Here is a 21282-nt window from a genome sequence, read left to right as displayed (position 1 = left end):
TTGCCATGTACAGAATGTGCAGGGGAAAGAGTTCTCTCAGACCCCATTCCCTATGACACTACGTATGGATCAAGCATCACCACAGAACCTTGCTACAGGGTGGGAACCCAAGAGAGCAACACTCAGGGAGGTACCAGGTCAGGGATGGGCCAACTGCAGTTGGGGGCTGCTTGTGACCCTTGGCTTAATTCCATGCAGCCTTTGGCCTAATTTCTTTGGCCCAATTTATATTTAAGAAAAATAAAACTGAGAGGGGCAGGGGGCTCAGGTGGGTAGCAAAGGTGATGTCTAAAAGGTGCCATGGTGCCCACAGCACTCATGCTGGAGACTCCCATCTTGTAGATAGGGAGAGCCCAGAGGAAGAAAAAGAGATACGTGAAGCGGGAAAGCCAGATGAATGAAGTGATGAGAAAAGGATGAGAAAAGCCCTCTGCCAGTTCAGATCTCTACACCTCCTTTGGCAGCCTGTTAAGTGGGGAGGAAAGGGCAAATAGTCGTAACTTGGATCCCAAATGCCTTGCGAGTTGAATGTTTTGGCTCCCGGATGTGAGTGTTCCGGTTTGCGAATGTTCTTTGGAACCCAAACGCCCAAGCTTCCTGCAGCCAATCGGAAGCCACACCTTGGTTTCCGAACGTTTTGGAAGTCGAATGGACTTCCGGAATAGATTCCGTTTGACTTCCAAGGTATGACTGTATAATGTATTTAGTAGGGCTACTCCAGTAAGATGAACAACAACTGGTTTTATTTATTTGTTTCTGTTATATAGTTTTCAGTCTGGCCTCGAGCCTGCTCAATTCCAACTTTCCACAAGCACCACCTTTTGGCCACTAGGTGCCAACCACATAAACCACTGCTCATCACTGGATTCGCCCGCACCTGTGACTGGCACGTGGACCATCAAGGCAAGGTAGTCTAGGGGCTGCCGCCAGAAGGAAAACCACTAGAAACACTTTGCCCGTGCACACTGTCCTCTTTGCAACAGTCACAGACTCCAATTATGAAAGTGACTAATGTACCTTCCAATGAAAATACAAGGATGAGAGTGGTGCACTGAACAAGGCTCTACCTTGGGCAGTTTGCCCAAGGACTCTCTGAAACATGGGTCTTGAACTGATCCTGCCCACAAAACCCTTTGCTCTGGTGCGTGCAACTGCTGTGGGATAAGCTACTTTGAGACCATTTGTTGTGGTGGAAAAGAGAATAAAACTTTCCCAAGGAGTGCTCTGGTAGACTGAATGCATCCCACTGGACATAAACTATCCAGCATTGCAGCAAAACAACAATACACACACACACACACACACACACACACACACACACATAAATACATACATACATACACATACACACACACACACACACACACACACACCACCCTGCACCAAAATGGACAGTGCAGTGTGAGGGGAGAAATGCATGCCATGGCTTTGTTAAGACACAAGTTTTGATTCTCATGTTAACTTCAAAATGTTTTTAAAAGGTTACAAAACTAACTATGTGATAATGTCCCAGTAATCTACAGATGCAGCATACACAAAATAATCTGTTTGGTTTTATGCAGCCCTTATGTCAATGTGCAAGGTTCTTAAAAAAGAAACAGTAACCCCCCCAACACCACGTTCAAAATAATCCAAACCCCGACTCAAACCTTTTGATCTTTGCACAATATTAGCTGCTGCTAAGAGTGATCCTGCTGAGGGGTTGAATTTTTTTTTGAAGACTTACTTTAAAACACCACATGATACAGACAAGAGGCTGTGCCTAAAATATGAAATGCTAACTTTCATTTATATGACATGCTGTAGCATTTACGTAAATAAACCAGTGTTAGCTTATGTTTTTGATATTAGATACAATGCCCCTTAGAGAAGCCCTTGCTCAGCTCTTTTCTTCTGGCCTTGAGTAAATAAATCTACATTTCAGCTCAAGAATATGCTGCCACGTAAGCAGTTGGAGAGTTAAGTCTTTGTTCCCAAATGTTTGCAAAGCTGGAAGTTCTGGTATTTCTTTCTTTTGGAAACTTGGTAACTGGAAAAGAGAAGGTGCAGATAAAAGTAAATTCTACCACCTTTCAAGAAGCACATGCAATTATTTAATTTCGGGCCCGTTCCAGATGGCAGGAGTGCCACCCGGATCCAAAGCTTCACTTGCAATACACATGAATGGTCTTTCAAAATGACCTGCCAGCACAGCTGTCTGGCAGGCCTATGAAATGCTTTTATATAAACAAGGTTGAATCCACCAGCAATCTATCATGTGGAATGTGCCTGCTGGGGAGAAAAGAGAAAGAAAGTACAAGGCTAAGAAGTTGCAGAACAAGATCTTAGGAGAATGAAAACAAGCTTCAGATGAGAATATAAAGTTAAGCAATGACAGAGAGTAAAAGGGAAAGAGAAATAAAAAGGATGCCAGGAATGGGGGAGGGGGAGTCAATACTTGGAGGCAAGTTCTGCCGAAATTAAGAAACCTTAACCTCCAGGCACTTAGGTTCACAGTGTCAGACTCTTTTCGAACATACTAAATGTGCTCGGGACCAGGACCTAATGCCAGATCTTCCTGATTCTGGGAAAGCTATCACTCTATATAAATGGTCACAGCTGGGGTTCTGGCATGGCACATCCTCCTTTCCCAGAGGGGATATACGGTACATATATAAGAAAGCAAACATGACATAGCCAAGCACGGAACAGACCTCTTGCCTTCCCCACTCCCAACAGAGCCCATGTATTCTCACGCACACATGTAATACAGTACACAGATAATTCTCTTTAGCTGGTAAATTGGCTAAATCAGTATGCAGCTATGTTCCAAATGACAGCAATTAAATTTGCAACGCACCAATTTGATTGCATGTGAATGGAAGCAAAACAGAGAAACACATTAGGGACTGGCATTCTCCTTGCCAGTGATACAATATGCATATTAAACTCCCTAAGGAGAGATGGTCATATTCCTTTCTCAGTTGCCTCCTTGTCTGTTCAAATATTGCATTATTATCATTATTATTTGTCGTGGGGAGGGTTTGGCAGAACATGCAGAGAAGTGCTAGGATAACAAAAACAGCATTATCTATCTTATTAGTAGGTCCTGTTCTATTTTTGGAAGCAATATTCACTAGGAAAGGAAAGGCAACACTAGGCATTAATTCCTGCAGGCTCATTAGCTGCATTAAGTTACATGCACGTCTGATTAACTGGCCTAAGCAAAACTAAACATATCAAAAGTTTGCAATTAATTCATAACAATGCTTCAGAACAGTTACCCAAAGCAATGGTCTCAACAACTCAATAAACCAATTCCAAAGGTAATTTGCACACATAGTTTATAAAGGCCCTGTAGCTCTTTTAAACATATGTTTCTTTGATTATAAACAGCTGATGTACTACAGTAGGTTCAATTTTTCCAGATAGGCTTCCAAAAAAAGGATTACATTCACAGCATAATAAGATGAACTAAGTCATGGTATAAGCTGGAAGCACAATGTCAATTTTACCATACTCTGTCAATCTAATTTTGAGAGTGCTAAACTCCTATTGTTTATAAATTCTGATGTTCTCTCCCTGTCTCCCAATCTGACCACCTTGGTTAAAATGGCTTAAAATGCTTTTAAGAAATACAAGTTTTTCACATGCAGAAAACATGCTGAAAATTGAAATATAGTCTTAAAGGGTGCAATTCTACTCTCTGCTGCAGAAGGCACACAGTGATGGGGGAAAAAGAAGACTTTCCTTTCCTCCATTGTGGGAACCACATACTATGGAATCCCATGACCCACATACCAAGTGGCAGCAGGAACGAGTACGTTGAGCAAAAGAGCTGCAATAGTGAAGCCAGGCACCCAGCAACCTAAGTAGATGGTGACCTCACCTGTCACATAGCAAAAGATGCTACATTTGCTGAATGGGAAGGGGTTGGAAAGAAGGAAGAGAAGGCCAACCCAATATGCTCCCTCATTTGCTCTCCCCTTTGCAAAACAGAGACCAGGATTATACTCTAAACCAATGCAGTAAGGAAAATACATGCAAGCCAGTGAAAAGTTCCTGCATGGTCTTTGGTCCTCTCACTCAGGAAAACTAGAAGAAATTGTACGTGAGCATCTTGTCTTGCTGCCGTGATGCATCAAGCTGCAGAAGGACAGTGAGAAGCTCACACTTCTACACTTATATGAATTGGGCCTTGTGCTAATACCCTTCTGACTCCTGTGTAGAGTGCAGCAGTTGCTGCTGTTTTAAATGTTAGTTATTTATTAAATTTGTTTGACAGCATCAGTGATTATGCCAGGCTACTGTTGGGATTTTCTGTGGCTCATGAATGGATTTCGCACCCTTAGAAAAGATGTGGATTGAAAGAAATGCCTGTGCAAAATTACCATAGGGAAATAATGTCAGAAGAAGCAGCCTAGATGAACTTCTAGGCTAACAATGTGAAGAACACCAACAAGGCCCATGGCATGACTCTAACAATTTATTGTGATTCCTTTATGATAGCCAAGATACAAGACAGTAAACATGTACTTCAGGATATAAGTTAAAAACCTGTATTCGCAGATTACTTTCTGTGGGCCCAACAAAGCTCAAAACAAAGCCATAGTGATTATTCACTATTAGCTCCAGATAGTGTTGAGCAGGTGGGTGTAGGTTTTTTTTGTTTTGTTTTTGTTTTAAATCTCATGGGCCAAATGGAGAGACCTGGTGGGCCAAGTATGATCCATGGGTCTGAGGTTTCCATCCCTGCCATGGGCCGAGGAAGATCTTTGCAACAGCAAATCTGTTGTTTTCCAGACACTGGCTGTGCTTCATCTAGGAAGAGGGTACAATCAGCAGATCATCTGGGTGAAGATATTTGCGACTTCCCCTGTAGCCAAGTTATGCAACCAAGGATAACAACACTTTCGTGAATGCTCATAAGGCCAAATTCAAACCAAACAGCAGAATGTGTTTCTAATAGGAGAACCTCAGAAATATACAGTGGTTACTCTGCTTAGTTTACCATATATGCCAAGAGATAAATTCTGCTTGCAGTTCTTTTATATGAAGCATGGGTGCCCTGGAAAAGATGGGACTGGCAGTACCTTCCCTAAGAACCCAGAGTGATTTAACAACCAATGCCTCTTCACAGGGAACTCTGGAAATCATAGCTCTGGGAGGGAAACAGGGGTCTTCTCTCAGCACACTTAACAAACTGCAGCTCCCAGAACTCTTTGCAGGAAAGCCATGGCGGCTTTGAGTGGTCTCGTGGTGCTTTAAATGCGTGGCATGAATGTGGCCTAACACTTGCAACAGGAATGCTTAAAATGTGGAGGTACTGGCCACCAGAAAAATACATCTCTCTTGGTCTCATTCTCATGTCCGCCTCACAAATACTCCCAGAAAGTAGACATAGCCAAGTGTGCTGGATAATTTCTCATAAAATCTAGACCTCCTTAGAATTGTTATTCTGCCCATCTAAATAGAAAGAAATACCACATTCTCCCCCCCCCTTTTTTTTTTTGGTTTCGTAGACTGATATTTTTCTACACCAGCCTGCCTTCTCTCAACCACGAGCAATACAGCAAAGTAAATCAGTGAGTATAGAACCGCTGCATGGCTAATCCAATTTAATTAACTATGTGTCTCATAACATTTCCTTTTTAAAAAAGATATGATTTGCAGTGTGTTCCTTGGAGAAAAACATGCCCTGGCCATGACCTGAGCTTTTCCTGTGGCAATGCCAGGAAGAGATACCCAAGAACAGTGGTACCTCGGGTTACAGATGCTTCAAGTTACAGACTCCGCTAACCTAGATATAGTACCTCGGGTTAAGAACTTTGCTTCAGGATGAGAACAGAAATTGTGCGGCGGCAGCAGGATGCCCCATTAGCTAAAGTGGTACCTCAGGTTAAGAACAGTTTCAGGTTAAGAACGGACCTCCTGAACAAATTAGGTTCTTAACCCAAGGTACCACTGTAAAGAGAGGGGTGCTTGTTTGTGTTTTGAAACTGTACTCCCCTGCAATCTTTAAAATAAAGATACTAAGGTGAATTTTAATGGCAATTAAAGGATTTAAGATATCCTATGCATATTTATTCAGATGTCATACAGAATTTACTGGGGCCTTCTTCCAAGTAAATATGCATGGGATTGCAGCCCCAGAGACTAAAAGTAACATATCACTTGAAGTAACTTATCTTGCAAATGTTGAACATAATCCAGTAGTACTATGGAGAGTGTGTGCCGAACTTTCCCTGTTCCAGAAGGGAAAGAATATGTGGCATGTGGCATACGAAACCCTGTTACATGAATGGAGCATTTTTCTTCAAAGATGGAAATGGGAAGCAAGAGCTTTCATACAAAATGAAACATGCCTAAATCCCATTGCAAAAACAAAACAAAACACAATTTTCAGTTCTTAACTATATGCTTATTTGCACGGAGTGCAGAAGTTAAGTCCCATTGAATTTAATCTTTGAACTGCAATTTTAAATGCATTTGATAGGCACTATGCCCCTTGACGTGGGTGGCACTGTGGTCTAAATCACAGAGCCTAGGGCTTGCCAATCAGAAGTTCGGTGGTTCGAATCCCCATGACCGGGTGAGCTCCCATTTTTGGTCCTTGCTCCTGCCAACCTAGCAGTTCAAAAGCACGTCAAAGTGCAAGTAGATAAATAGGTACCACTCTGGCAGGAAGGTAAAGGCGTTTCTGTGCGCTGCTCTGGTTTGCCAGAAGCGGCTTAGTCATGCTGGCTACATGACCCCAAAAAACTATCTGCAGACAAACGCCGGCTCCCTCGGCCAGTAAAGCGAGATGAGCGCCGCAACCCAGAGTTGTTCATGACAGGACTGAACTGTCAGGGGTCCTTTACCTTTTTATGCCCCTTGAACAGAGTGGGGCTTACTTCTGAGCAATTATTATTATTATTATTATCTCCCCCATGCTTTTTAACATCTATATGAAGCCGCTGGGAGAGATCATCAGGGGGTTTGGACTGGGTGTCCATCAATATGCAGATGATACCCAGCTCTACCTCTCTTTCAAATCAGAACCAGTGAAGGCGGTGAAGGTCCTGTGTGAGTGCCTGGAGGCGGTTGGAGGATGGATGGCGGCTAATGGATTGAAGTTGAATCTTGACAAGACAGAAGTACTGTTTTTGGGGGACAGGGGGCGGGCTGGTGTGGAGGACTCCCTGGTCCTGAATAGGGTAACTGTGCCCCTGAAGGACCAGGTGCGCAGCCTGGGAGTCATTTTGGACTCACAGCTGTCCATGGAGGCGCAGGTCAATTCTGTATCCAGGGCAGCTATCTACCAACTCCACCTGGTACGCAGGCTGAGACCCTACCTGCCCGCGGGCTGTCTCGCCAGAGTGGTGCATGCTCTGGTTATCTCCCGCTTGGACTACTGCAATGCGCTCTACGTGGGGCTACCTTTGAAGGTGACTCGGAAACTACAACTAATCCAGAATGCGGCAGCTAGACTGGTGACTGGGGGCGGCCGCCGAGACCATATAACACCGTTCTTGAAAGACCTACATTGGCTCCCAGTACGTTTCCGAGCACAATTCAAAGTGCTGGTGTTGACCTTTAAAGCCCTAAACGGCCTCGGCCCAGTATACCTGAAGGAGCGTCTCCACCCCCATCATTCTGCCCGGACACTGAGGTCCAGCTCCGAGGGCCTTCTGGCGGTTCCCTCATTGCGAGAAGCAAAGCTACAGGGAACCAGGCAGAGGGCCTTCTCGGTAGTGGCGCCCGCCCTGTGGAATGCCCTCCCATCAGATGTCAAAGCGATAAATAACTACCTGACATTTAGAAGACATCTTAAGGCAGCCCTGTTCAGGGAAGTTTTTAATCTGTGATATTTTACTGTATTTTTTGTTTCTATGGAAGCCGCCCAGAGTGGCTGGGGAAACCCAGCCAGATGGGCGGGGTACAAATAAATTATTATTATTATTATTATTGTTGTTGTTGTTGTTGTTGTTGTTGTTGTTGTTATTATTATTATTATTATTATTATTATTATTATTATTATTATTATTATTAAAATTTGTATACTGCCCTTTACCCACAGATCTCAGCGTGGTTCACAACATAAAATAAAAGGAGGCTGCTGTAACAGTTCCAGGGCTGAGCTGCAGCATTACAAAAAGATTCTGAAATACATTTCAACAGAACGATAGCTTGGAAGCCTAGAGGGGATCCCAGCCTGCAGCCCTGAAAATACTGCACTAACTTCCATTCAGTGTACTCCAGATGAGGAAAAAGACAAATGAGAACAAGATTGCTGTCATTAAAAGTGAAACACCAGAAAATAATTTTGGATTAAAAAACCCAACAACATTAAACCTATGCATTTCAAGAAAGGGTTAACCAGCCAGCAGAGGCAGGGGGGCTTTTTTGTTTGTTTGCTCTGAGTCAGGGGTCAGCAACCTTTTTCAGCTGTGGGCTGGTTCACTGTCCCTCAGACCTTGTGGGGGGCCGGACTATATTTTGAAGAAGAAAAAGAACAAATTCTTATGCCCACAAATAACCCAGAGATGCATTTTAAATAAAAGCACACATTCTACTCGTGTACAAACATGCTGATTCCCGGACCGTCCATGGGCTGGATTGAGGAGGCATCCAGCCCCCAGGCCTAAGGTTGCCTACCTCTGCTCTGAGTACTTCACTCCAGCTGGTAAGGAAAAAGAAAAGGTATGCAGTAGCAGACAGTTTTTCTTTGCTGGGTGTTAGGCCCTGGTGGGGGGAGCAGGGTGCACAGCTTCTGCCAGCCTGAAAATCTGGGCACACCCTCACCCAAAATTAAAACAGAAACAATAGGGCCTTGGTATCGCCAGGTGGGGCAGGAGCCCCCAAAGAGCCCACGTATCTGGCACACTGATGGATCCCAGTGCTGCATTTCCACTTGGGAGATTTTTGCAGCCTATCAAGTGTACTCCCCTGTCTCTCCTCCAGTTCTTTTGATGGGGGCAGCTCTGTACAGAGCCAGCTCTCACAATTTTGGCAGGGAAATGGTTTTACTTTCCCTCCGTGGTTTCTGTAGCAGGCCAAACCTTTGCACTGTAAGGATCTGCAGGAGGGAAGGAAAGGTACGCTGCAGCTATAAAGTTAAAAGAAAAGAAGAAGCAGTCGTTGAAATCTAGCCATCCTTCCAAAAGGCGATAGATGAGGGTGGGGTCCAAGAGGTGATAGATGGGGGTCTTCAGAGAAGGAAAGCAAGATTACTAGTGTACAAGCCATCTGCAAGCAGAAGAAAAGACTGCAAAATTCCTATGAAATAATGCCCTTCAATGCTATGCTGAACCCAAATTTCTCTGAACAGTAAGTAACAAAATATTTACAACTATCAGAAAGCTACTTTTCATGCTGAAACAGTTAATGTGGTTAATTCTTCTGTGTGAAGCAAAGGCAGCCAGGCTCAGTGCAAGTCCCATTTCTGTCTAGCTGTTAAGCATATGAGCATGTACTTTTTGGCTGTACATCAAGAACAGCTGCCTGAAATGTAACACAACACAAAATGTATCTAGTTACAATCTGGAAGAGGTAAGGCAGGACGCACAATACAGATCTTTTCCTAGCAGCAAAATGAAAGTAGTGCCTGCCAATTTCAGACTTCACAACAGCTCTTATTAAAAAAAAAAGTCACCAGCATCTTTCTTAGCAAGTTAAATTATCTGAGAACTTAAGCTTAATTTAAAAAGGTGTTCTTTTACAATAAAAATAAAAAATTATGAGGCAAAGGCACCTATCACTATATTCCAGAAAACAAGCAGCGAGAACACAAGATCCCACAATAATAGCATGAGCCCCCCCCCTTCCTTATGCAAATCTCTGCACTGTTGAAACAAGACTCTGCCTCTCCCTCAAGCTCTTTGGGCTTTGAGTCTCCTGTCACTTGCACAGCAGTTTGAGGAAGATGAGAAACAGCATAAGAGGACTCCTGCTTTATCCTGCCGTCTTCATACCACAGTGCAAATAAGTAAAATCCCTTCCCCCTCTTGAACTTGGGGAGGGGCATTGAAAGGAACAGGCAGAGAGGGCAAACAGTGACTGGCTAGGAAATCCAAACACAATTTGTGGACCCCCCGAGGGTATGGCCATACTGTGCCATGCTTGGTGACAAGCTGGGAGAAAAATGTGGGCTATAGTGTAAGAGTGGAGGCAATGCCAGTCCTACTTGTGCCATTTTCTTCACGAACCACCCACTCCCCCGAAAATTAATAATCACATCAAGGATCTTCTGTATACTTGAACATGGCTTCACTATTTGCAGAACAGGACCTCGGCACTCCATGCCTTCTTAGCCTTCCTGTGAAGCAAAGCAGTGTGTGGCAAATTCTTTTTATTATTCTTATTCTTGCCCCATGGATATTAATGCTATGAAAAATGTCTGGCAAATAGAAAAGGAAGGAATGAGCTCCATGGAAAGGAATGGCCTTGGATAGGCCATGCACCTTTATCCACCTTCACTGTGCACTCTCTCTCTCTCTCTCTCTCTCTCTCACACACACACACACACACCACCACCACCACCACCACCACCACCCAGTTGTATGACACACCTCACCCAGTTGTATGACCTCATCTTCACTGCTGGAAGAACTCCCTGAGGACCCAACAATATTACAATGCAACCTCTGCAGTCTTTTTTCTAAAGTACGGTAATTAAGGCTATGAGACCTACAGATGGAGACTGCTGAAAAGATTTAACAGGCAGCTTGAAAGAGGGATCACCACTTATGGCGCATACACTGATCCCGCTCTTGACTTTGCTAAACAGGTTTGGCAAGGTTTGTTTGTTTGTTTTAAAGCAAACTCCTTAACTAGTTTGACTATAGGTGAAAATGGCACAAAAAGGTGTGTGTGAGAATATGTCGGCTTCCATAAAACTATCGCTTGCCTCCAGGTTGGAATTTTCAGCAGAAAGCAGAGAGGATGGGAGTACCTTGGACATTCAGCAGGGGCTATTTGCCTCTTCCCAGCACAGACAGCCCCCGTTTAAACTCATACTAACAAATCCAACTTATGGAAAGTGGCCTCGCATGCTCGATTTTCCACCACAAAGTGGAATACTCAGCCACACCTGCCAAATCTGTCCAGATGGATGCATAAAGTGCTTCCACAGGACAATGGCACTGTTATTGCTCGATCCTTTCAGCTATTGATAATAAAAACATGAACAAAATAGCCTGACTGATAGCCCTCAGGGTAAAAAGCTGCTTGCAGGACCCATGAACAAACTGTACACTGTACAAACAAAAGCCCATTAACTATAGTGACCACATGTCAGACAGGCATGTGCCTGAAACAAAAATATGTCATTAACAGTGTGGTATAAGGTTCCAAAACTAACATTTTAAAATCAGCCAGTATCAGTCAAATCCCTCAATCAAGTTGTTATCACTGAGTGTGTATATCAAGTTGGTCAGAGGAAGGATATGGGGATGCTATGGGGTACCAGCCAGCATTCTTTCTGCCTCTGTTGCCTGGTCTCTAATGTGCCTTAGAATCACAGAATCATGTAATTGCAGAGTTGGAAGGGACCACAATGGTCATCTGGTCCAACCCCCTGCAAAGCAGGAATCTTCTGCACAGCATGGGGCTTTATCCCACAACTATGAGATTAAGAGTTCCATGCTCTACTGACTGAGCTATCCTTATCTACATTTTCCTTTCACTAGTCTTAGCTCCTTGTCCTCAAACAATCTGAGCTTCAAAGAAAACACAATAGTGGTAGACCCATCCTGGGGGTGGAGATCACTGTTTGCCTTCACCAGGTACTTTTCAAAGCCCCATCTTGACTATTTTCTCTCTCCCAACCAAGCTTCTGGAATCAAGAGTTGATGAGAAAAGTGCTCCAGGGAACAGAGTAAAGGGCAGAGAGCTGCTGATGGAGAAGCAACTACCACTCGCCCCCTGTTCACTTCCACCCTACAATGTGCTGGGCCCCGGGGTAACGCAGTCCAGGTCCGGTCCTGAATCCAAGGGTTCTGCGGGGAGTCAGTCCGACAGGGCCAAAGCAGGACACGAGGCAGGAAACCACGCAAGGTCAAGCACAGGATCACAGGCAGGTTCTGGCAAACAGCAATGTTGCTCCCGCAACCTGGGGTGGGGTCTAGCAGCCTTTTATCTCTGTCGGGGTAATGGCCGGTCCTGATCCCCTGGTGACTCACCTCCCTGTCTCGCCCGAAGGTGAGCATTCCTCCTGCAAGTACTCAGGTCTCTCCTCCTCTAGGACCTCAGTCTCTGCAGCTCAGGAGATGTTGGTGGGTTACTAGACCCAGAGGCCACCTCAGCCTCTCCTGACCCAGTTGGTAGTGGAGCAGCTGTAAGTGATTGCCCAGCTGAAGGCAACGAGGTAATCCCCGCATCTGGAGCCAGGGCAGGCTCAGGCCCCTGACTCGGCCCAGCTGGTGCTTGTTGAGGGGAACCTGTGCAGACAGGGGCTCTTCAGAATCAGGCCCCAGACTAGGTTCAGATGCTGCCTGGGGGAAAGGATCTGGTGTGGACTCCGAGTCCGATCCCGAGTCCCAGGCCATCACATACAAAAAGGGGACACTATCCTACTTCATACATGACTGGGGTAGTTCTGGGCTTAAATAAACAGTTTTGCTACCACCACTCATAGTTACTGTGTGACTTATTGTGTGGACTTGACAGACGTAGGTCAAGTGACATTAATTACTGTGGCTTCATGCCAGTTTATTTGAAAGCATGTGTGAGTTCATCATTTGTTGTGTTAACACTGAGCTGAACATACAACATTCCCCAGCTGGATTAATCTCTGGAAAGTAATGCAAACTCCTCCAAGCAAACAGCAAGAGTAAAGTTGTTCAGATGACACTAGTATCTGGCAGCTTGTAAAAAAGAATATGACAAAAGGATCCCATTTGTGGTAGGGCTGAGATCATTACAATTAAGTGATCCATCATTAAAGACACATTAAACTGCATATTTTAATCCAACTCTAACTAGAACTATCCCTTGTGAAAGGGTGTTGAATGCTGATGGAACTTAGAAGTTCCCATGGTGCTGCATAAGCTTGGATGTGTTGTGCGCATAGAGGGGTACCTGGAGGCTCAGAGGTTCAATGTGCATGGTGCCTCTTGGAATGAGCCTGATTTGTACTACGCAGACCACAACAGGTGCAGAGGAGGCATCTATGTCTTGGCTTGTGCTAATGCTAAAGCCTGCATATGCCAAGACCTACAGACTGCAAAATTCTGAGTGTTTCTAGAATCTTGCAGCAGCCTTGATTTTGAATCAAGACAGCTAATTAACTATTGTTATATTGTAAAGGTAAAGGGACCCCTGACCATTAGGTCCAGTTGTGACCGACTCTGGGGTTGCGGCGCTCATCTCGCTTTACTGGCTGAGGGAGCTGGCGTACAGCTTCTGGGTCATGTGGCCAGCATGACTAAGCCACTTCTGGCAAACCAGAGCAGCACACGGAAATGCCGTTTACCTTCCCGCCGGAGTGGTACCTATTTATCTACTTGCACTTTGACATGCTTTCGAACTGCTAGGTTGGCAGGAGCAGGGACCAAGCAACAGGAGCTCACCCCGCCGCGGGGATTCGAACCGCCAACCTTCCAATCGGCAAGCCCTAGGCTATCCATAATAGCATACTTGAATTTTAAAAGTTAAATTGTTATTGTGCTGCTTTGATATTGTACTGCTAATGTATTGTATGTGTAATTTAACTGTAATTTGAAATACTTTGGGAGTATTACCTGGTGCCCTCCAGATTTTGGAGATTTGAACTCCCATCTTCCCTGACCACTGGCCATTAGGGTGGTTCATAAAAAACCCCCTTTTAAAAAAAATGCCTGCTCCAAAGATCTTGACTTACTACACTGGGGATTATATGGCTATATCTGAAATTTCATACATATCAGTTAATATCTTGACCCTGGTCCACTGAATTGAAATTTCAGCCTTTACGACATAGGAAAATGGCAAGTAAACAGCTATTTTCATGGAGGAGGGTCAAGATATTAACTGATATGCATGAAATTTCAGATATAGCTATATAATCCCCAGTGTAGTAAGTCAAGACCTTTGGAGTGGGCATTTTCAGAACAAAGTTTTTTATGAACTGCCCTACTGGCCATGCTGGCTGGGGCTGATTGCAGTTGTAGTCCATCAACGCCTGGATGGTACCATGTTGGCTACCCCTCAGGTTCAGGGTAACTCATCAGTTTATAGGGGTTCCAAAAGCCTTAGCAGTAAAAGGTCTTTACAAAACTGCTTTAAAAATCTCCCTTACATGTTTAAAATTATTATTATTTTAGCCCCCTTTAATACTATGGTCAGTTACAGAGCAGAAACTTTTTCACTTTACAGTATTCTCCAACCCAGATGTTTTCCTCTTCATGAAAGAAAAAAGTTCCCTGAAATCATAATCATATAACTGTAGCCATATGTTATGATGGTATGTAGGCAGACTTGGAAATCCATGGAAGAATAAGGAAAAGCACCAAAGCAATACTTAAAAACAACAACTGAGGCAACACTTACTACTAAATGTCTCTAGTAATGGGTGCTGTAAGCATACTTTTTAAAAGGGGGACACTATGGGTAGAACTCAACATGTTTTTATACTGTTTATGTTGTGACTGAAGGGCAGTACAGTGGTACCTCAAGTTACATACGCTTCAGGTTACATATGCTTCAGGTTACACACTCTGTTAACCCAGAAATAGTGCTTCAGGTTAAGAACTTTGCTTCAGGATGAGAACAGAAATTGTGCTCCGGTGGCGCAGCAGCAGCAGGAGGCCCCGTTAGCTAAAGTGGTGTTTCAGGTTAAGTACGGACCTCCGGAACGAATTAAGTACTTAACCTGAGGTACCACTGTATACAAATTTGATGAATGAATAAACCAGCACAGCTCTGTCTGTACGAGCATTTCAACTTCCATGTGGAATGATCCCCTCTCTCCTCCACCCACGCACTGCTCTCCTGACCCCCTCAAAGCCAAGTTTAGAAACCCTCCCTTTTCAGTAAAGATGGTAGAATGCTGAAGTTGGAATTCTGAAGACAAATTTGCATGCCCATGTTGAGGCACCAGATTTCCATCACATTTTTAGTTCCCAAATGAAATCCACTCCAAATAGGAAAATCTAGCCAGCATACCATAGTTTGGTTCAACGTGACAAGCGAACAGAGACTATGTAAGCTATAGTGTATTGCTTCTGTTCTGCATTAGTCGCCTTGAATCACAAAATGTTCAAGCAGTTCTGAAAGTAGAAACACACTAATCAAAGTTCAGACAGAAACTGGCTGCCCAGTGCTGAAGTGGCTTGGCATAAGCAGACAAGGCTAAGAGGAGAGAAAACTTTGCAGAGAAGGAAAAGTTAAGAAGGCAGTTCCTCAGCCAACTCTTCCTCAGTTCTCACAAAACCATAAACAATCCTCCCAGCCCCATGTCTAACTGACAGATGTCTGCAGTACATCATTTCAGAGGGCAGGCATCTTCCTTTGGAAAGCTAAAGAAATGGCTATGAAATTTGGAGAACGCAACTATATATAATAGTACTCATGCTCCTTGATTTTGTACTTTAAAAGCCATATTTTAATCTCCTTTAAAAGAAAGGAGAGCTTGGAAATCTGCAGGACTATTAAACCTTTCTGCTAACTGCAAGCAAGTGGTAATGAGTGCAGTGACTCACTAACAACATGTTTCAACATGTATTTAGCCCTTGCAGACTTGCACTTTCCCCCTGAACAAATATTTCCTCTTCACTCTAATTTCAATCTCTTTCTGATTTTTCCCTCCCGAAACATTATTGTCATTAAGCACGAGTGCTTACTAGTTTTCAGAAAACCGAAACAGCTAAGCTGAATACATCAATTCTACTAAAAGCTTTTGACAAATTCCTCAGAATTTTTTTTTTTTTTTAATACAGGGGAGGACAGAGGTTCAGCCAGAGATACATTTCAGGATGCAGAGTGTAACCTTTTTATAAAGTTAATTCTGGAAGACAAAGCTTTTCATTTTTTAATGAGACATTATTTACAATGCAGCGGAGAGCCAAGGGTAATAAAAGGGACCCAGTGCAACCTTCAAGGTTATCCACAGCTGCTGAGAAGCTTCTAATTATGATGAGCTGTTTCAGCCAGTGCTTGGATTCAGGACAAAAAGAAAATTGTACCATGTTCTCTCATTCACCCTTGAGGTTATACTATTACCAAAAGATTCCCTCTTTCCAACACCACAGTCACCCTGCTCCTTTTGTGTGTGTCAGAGAGATAGAACAATTTGCGGAAAACCAATACTAAACACACATTCAGTCCTCTAACAGCCATAAAACGTAAAGCAGAGATTTTTTTTCTCAGAGTCCAGAGTAAGCTCCATTCCTGGTGAGGCCAATGGTGAAACTCCTATCAGAAGAAAAGAGCATGCTTGACTTTTGAAACCTCCAAAACTCATAGGAGAAAGGCAACTGTGGTCTGGAGATTGGAGAACTGGGCCTAAATGTAAGGTTCTATGTACACTTAGGCAGGAATAACAAGTTGCATAAATATAAGAAGGGGGACATCTGGCTTGCCAGTAGTACATGTGGAAAGGATCTAGGGGTCTTAGTAGACCACCAGCTTAACACAAGGTAACAGTGTGATGCAGCAGCAAAAAAACAACAACACACAATCCCAGATGCTATTCTAGGCTGTATCAACAGAAGTCTATTGCCTCCAGTAGGGGTTCTGTGTACAGAAAATGATGGTCAATGGGTTGAGTCCAGACTAGGTTAGTTGCCCACAGAAATCAACAGGATTCAAGTGGTGGCTAATTCCCATCTGAGATTAGACAGGCACTCTCCTAGCTAAACTTCAGGCATTTAAATACCGTACTTTTCTCTGTAAAAGACTAGGGTTTTTTTTATGTAAAAATTATGTTCAAATTTGTGGGTCATCTTATACACGGATACAATCTCCCCCCATTTTCTCAATTTGGAGTCCCCCAAAACAGGGGTGTCTTATACATGGGGACATGTTATACATGGAAAAATATGGTACTTTCTGATTCCAGCAGGCATTTTAAGGTTCGATTGTGACTTTCTATTTGTATGATTTATCCCTATGTACATAATTTAGAAACAGTAATGATTAAGTGGTATATGAATGCCTTAAATGATATGAAACAATTAGAAAGAAGAAAAGCTTGCCCAACTGATTTCAGTGAGAACTAATTTCAGGTTTTAAAGTCTGGATTCAACCCAGTGGTTCTACTTGCTCCAATTCAATAGTGACCTGCATGTAGTGAGACACAGCAAACCATTCTAAATTACAAACCACAGTGCTTAATAACAACCAGGAAAGGTAGTTCTTCTTCTTCTTCTTTGGCGATCACTCGTAGACGAGTAAGATTGTCTTTCATAAACACGGTTTTACAGCTCTCTCTCTGCCAAATGAATTGTACTTTTGTACTTTATCTAAGAAACCCAGTGATCAGGCTCACCATTGGCTGTAAGCAGGGTGAGCACTTATATTATTTATGTTCCAGAACACGGTTTTAAACGTCTTAACATAAATACAACATAGCTTGTGTATTTTAATGTTTGGCTTTTGTTCTTGGTTGTTCAAATAGCTACCCACACAGCAATTCCGTTTCTAAACACCAGGGTCATCTTATTGCTTGATATGATACAGGGAAGAACAAGTGTATATTGGAAGAAATACTATTAGATATGAATAAGGTTGCATAGACATACACCAGCTGATTTCCAACTGTTGCTACCCAGTAATATCTAGAGTACAAGAAGTGCAGGGCGGTGGTAGCTGCAGCCAAAGTTGGTCTGCAGAGCAAAGTACAGCCACTGTTGTTTAACCTCATGTATGGAAAGCATAATCCCCAAACAGTTCAGAGAAGCATGTGGATTCACCCAGTGCATTTTCTGGATCATGGCAAGGCCTATTCATGAACAAAGCTCTTAAAAAGTGAGTTGAAACCACACAGGGATTGCTGTAAATGAGGACGAGATAAAGTATTGTGTGGGCAGGGAGTGTGTTGAAAATGAGCTGGGGTGGAGAAAAACGGATGGGAAGGAATAGTTTAGGGAGCCCAGGAGGTTTGGGGGAGGGTGTGTGTGGAAGTTTAGAAAGAGGGCAAAAGTTCATAAACCTTTACAAGTGGTATTGTAGACCATTATTACAGGCTAAACACAAAGGTGAGGTGTTTGGCAAAACTCACAGATGCTGTCTAGACATAACTGGATGAAATTAAGGAACAGGGGGGCGGGGGGAAACCAGGTTAAATAATAGACACAGTATCTCAAGTGAGATAAACATCGACAATAGCGCTGGTGACCCAAGAAGAATTTTACCTTACCATTCCTACTAAAGGTTACAGTAATAAACATTTAAGTGCAAATACCGTGCTTGGTGCTATGCAGAACATAGTGTATACAGTCAAAATCAAATAAGAACAAGCATGTTCTGGGACACGTTAAGAACTTCAAAGTCCTAATGATTTCATTGGCTGAATTTTGCCCAATATTTCTTGGTTGCAACATGAACTTTTACAAAACTTAACAGTGACCCACTCAACACACTTGTAATGCATACTTCCTTCCAATATACATTAAAAAAACTTCAGGCATAGACCTTTGTCAGAAGCTACAAGACCAGACTCCATTATGGAACAAATAGCAGACATCAAATATTAATTGTCAACAAGAAGACGTCAACGTAAGCTTGGACAGTTATCAACAGCAATTTCCAGGAGTTTAGCATTCTTCGATGAATTTTATATTTTTTTATCATCACATCACATTAAAATAAATGAATGAATGTGTATTTGCTTTACATTCTATAGCCTTGCACTAGAATGTCAATTCTCACCCTTAGGAATATATGCAAATAATCTTTCCCAATGACTTAAATGTGATTTTTCATGCAAGAGAGATTTTATTAAAATGAATACACAGTATGAGAAAAACCACAATTTGTTAGTATAGCTGTAACCCATTTTTAATAGTTTACTTAGAAGAGCATAGGGTGTGATACATTTTATGGCCAGGACAAAGAGCTACATAAAATCAATTTATGCCCCACAACCTATGGAATTATATTTATTACAATGTCAGTTTCCCAGGAAGGGGGGGGGGGAGAATGAAGACAACCAAATTGGGGGTGGAGCTGTACCTTTTTAAATCTGAAGTTTTTGCCTTCTTTGATGACTCTGAGGACAAAATCTTAAAAGAGTGCTGATGCAATGGATAAAGGAAAACATGGGTAGTAAAATGTGAAAATAATGAAGGATTACACTTATACACACACCCTTTCTTGGTTAAGAATGGAAAACCAAAATTATTTTGGTTCCACCAAAGTGACTCCACCAACAGCAATAAAATATTCTAGCAGGCATTAGAAATAGAAGAGTTAACACACCACAAAAAAAGTCTAAGCTCCTATTTCGACTAAGTAAATTAAAAGGTGCCACTTCAGAGAATTACACACATAAGACATCTATGTTGGGTGGGGTTTTTTGGTTGTTTTTTTAAAAAAAAGCAAAACAAAAGCTCCTCTTCAATTAAAAGTATGAGAGAAGAAATCTGGATTTTGTTTCCAAACAAAAAAAACCCCAGTTTGGTAGGTCTGAAGCTGCTGTTTGCAATTTTTACAAAACCACAGCAGTTTCACATCACTATTTGACCCTATTTCTAACTCTCCAAGGACCGTAATAAGCCAACTAGCCATGAATCTAGTAGCAAAACTGCCCAGAGAAAGCTTTTGTCACCTCACAGCTTTTATCAAGAGATTTTCTTCCCACTTTCACTATCATCTGTTTCATCATGTTAACCAAAAAGGGGGTGGGAAGAAAAAAATAAAGAGGAAAGTCAAAATACCTGTTATTCAGATAGGCCTGGAATGGGTTAAATTACACCAAACAATAAAAGCTCATACACAGCATTTCTTTGGAAAATCACTTTGAAAAGGAAAGTAAATAGACACTGGGCATTTAACTGAAACATCCTTAAAAGTTCACAAATTAAGTATCTTACACTGTACAATTGTACTGATGCCTTTATAAGACTGGGATTGATGTAGATATCTGTCATAAAGTTAACATCTGTCTGCTATTTTTTATTTGATATGTTGTCAATTGTAAACTATTTTGTGCCACAACTTCTGTACACAAGTGTGTGTCTAAAGTTATTTTCCACAGCGCCTTTCTATGTATGCTTATTTATTTGGATCCAAACTAACTTTGGATTAAGTTTTCACATTGATTTCAATGGTACTTAAGTTGTGACTCCCACAAGCTACAAACTCTACTTAGTAGGGTTAGGTACATAAGAATTTACATAAAAGATGCTAAGTTGCCTGCACATGCATATATTTATTGGCTTCTATACATATTTCCATATATCTAAAGGATGCAGATATCTAAAGAATGTAATTGAAATACGACTTTCTTCTTAAAATGCATATTTTTGAACTGCTGTTTTATATAAACAGTTCCTCTGATAAGTCTGGGAAGAGATGGGAGCAGGGATTATAAAGAGAGCTTGACGTGAAGGTGTCTGTAAACTGGAAAAGTAAAGTGAGCAAAACTGAAGTGGGAGGTGATAATTCCCAGTCTTATAATACAAAGCAGTGGGGAGATCAAAGGGAAAGGATAGCTGGCCTGCAGCAGCACTGACTCATAGGTTAATTGAGGTCCAAACTCTTTTTCTTGCTCAGGAAAAAAACCACACCACCTTCCCTGAAAATGCATGAACCTTGGTTTCCACTAAGTAAAGTTCTCTTTCTGGCACTGTTAGATTTAATAAAAAGCTTTTGATCAGTAGTGCAAGGATGAAGAAATATTACATACTGAGCCTAGGTATATTTGTAATTAAATGGATTGTTAACAAGAAGAATAGCACACATGAATCTGGGATTTCAAAAAGTTACCAATGTTAGGAAAAGATACAATTCACACATTGAAAACATTGCAGGAAAAAGCATGCAACTTGAATGTAGAGTCTAATGTATCAATCCTACATGTGTATCTTTCACTGTGTGAATTCCCACTTCTGAAAAGCTAGGACCAATCAGCACTTCCCTGTATTTGTACAGGAGGGAAATGCAAACTTAAACTAAATACCAGCTAGACATTAATTCTTACCCAGATGCACACTCTGAATAGAAACTTTGCCACATAGCATGTGGTCTTCTTGTGTTCATTTAGGACAGCAACCTTCAATGAATCTCTGAAGCCCACTCTGTCTTCAAAGGACAGTGCAGTTATGTTGCCCTCCTGTATGCTGCAATCCTAACCATGCAGGATTCCAATTCCCACAGAGGTTTACATACATCAGCTTTCCA

At 42.3% G+C, this 21282-nt stretch overlaps 1 protein-coding gene across 10 annotated transcripts in view; it reads right to left on the bottom strand.

Annotated features, from left to right (window-relative positions):
* The window catches only part of KCNQ1 (potassium voltage-gated channel subfamily Q member 1), a 332458-nt gene that overhangs the window by 148090 nt on the left and 163086 nt on the right, over positions 1-21282 (bottom strand). The window contains exon 15 of one of the 10 annotated variants that reach the window (XM_083425011.1): positions 1589-2029. The exons of the other annotated variants lie outside the window; for them this stretch is intronic. Coding sequence (XP_083281137.1) covers positions 1960-2029 — 70 coding nt within the window. The 3' untranslated portion in view covers positions 1589-1959. Of the gene's footprint in view, positions 1-1588; positions 2030-21282 lie in introns of those variants that run through there. 10 annotated transcript variants of the gene reach the window in all.

This window comes from Podarcis tiliguerta (genome assembly GCF_965153285.1).
Source record: "Podarcis tiliguerta genome assembly, chromosome: 1".
Lineage (NCBI taxonomy): Eukaryota > Metazoa > Chordata > Lepidosauria > Squamata > Lacertidae > Podarcis > Podarcis tiliguerta.
Note: the sequence above shows the minus strand (reverse complement) of the source record. Positions and strands in the feature narration are given on the sequence as shown.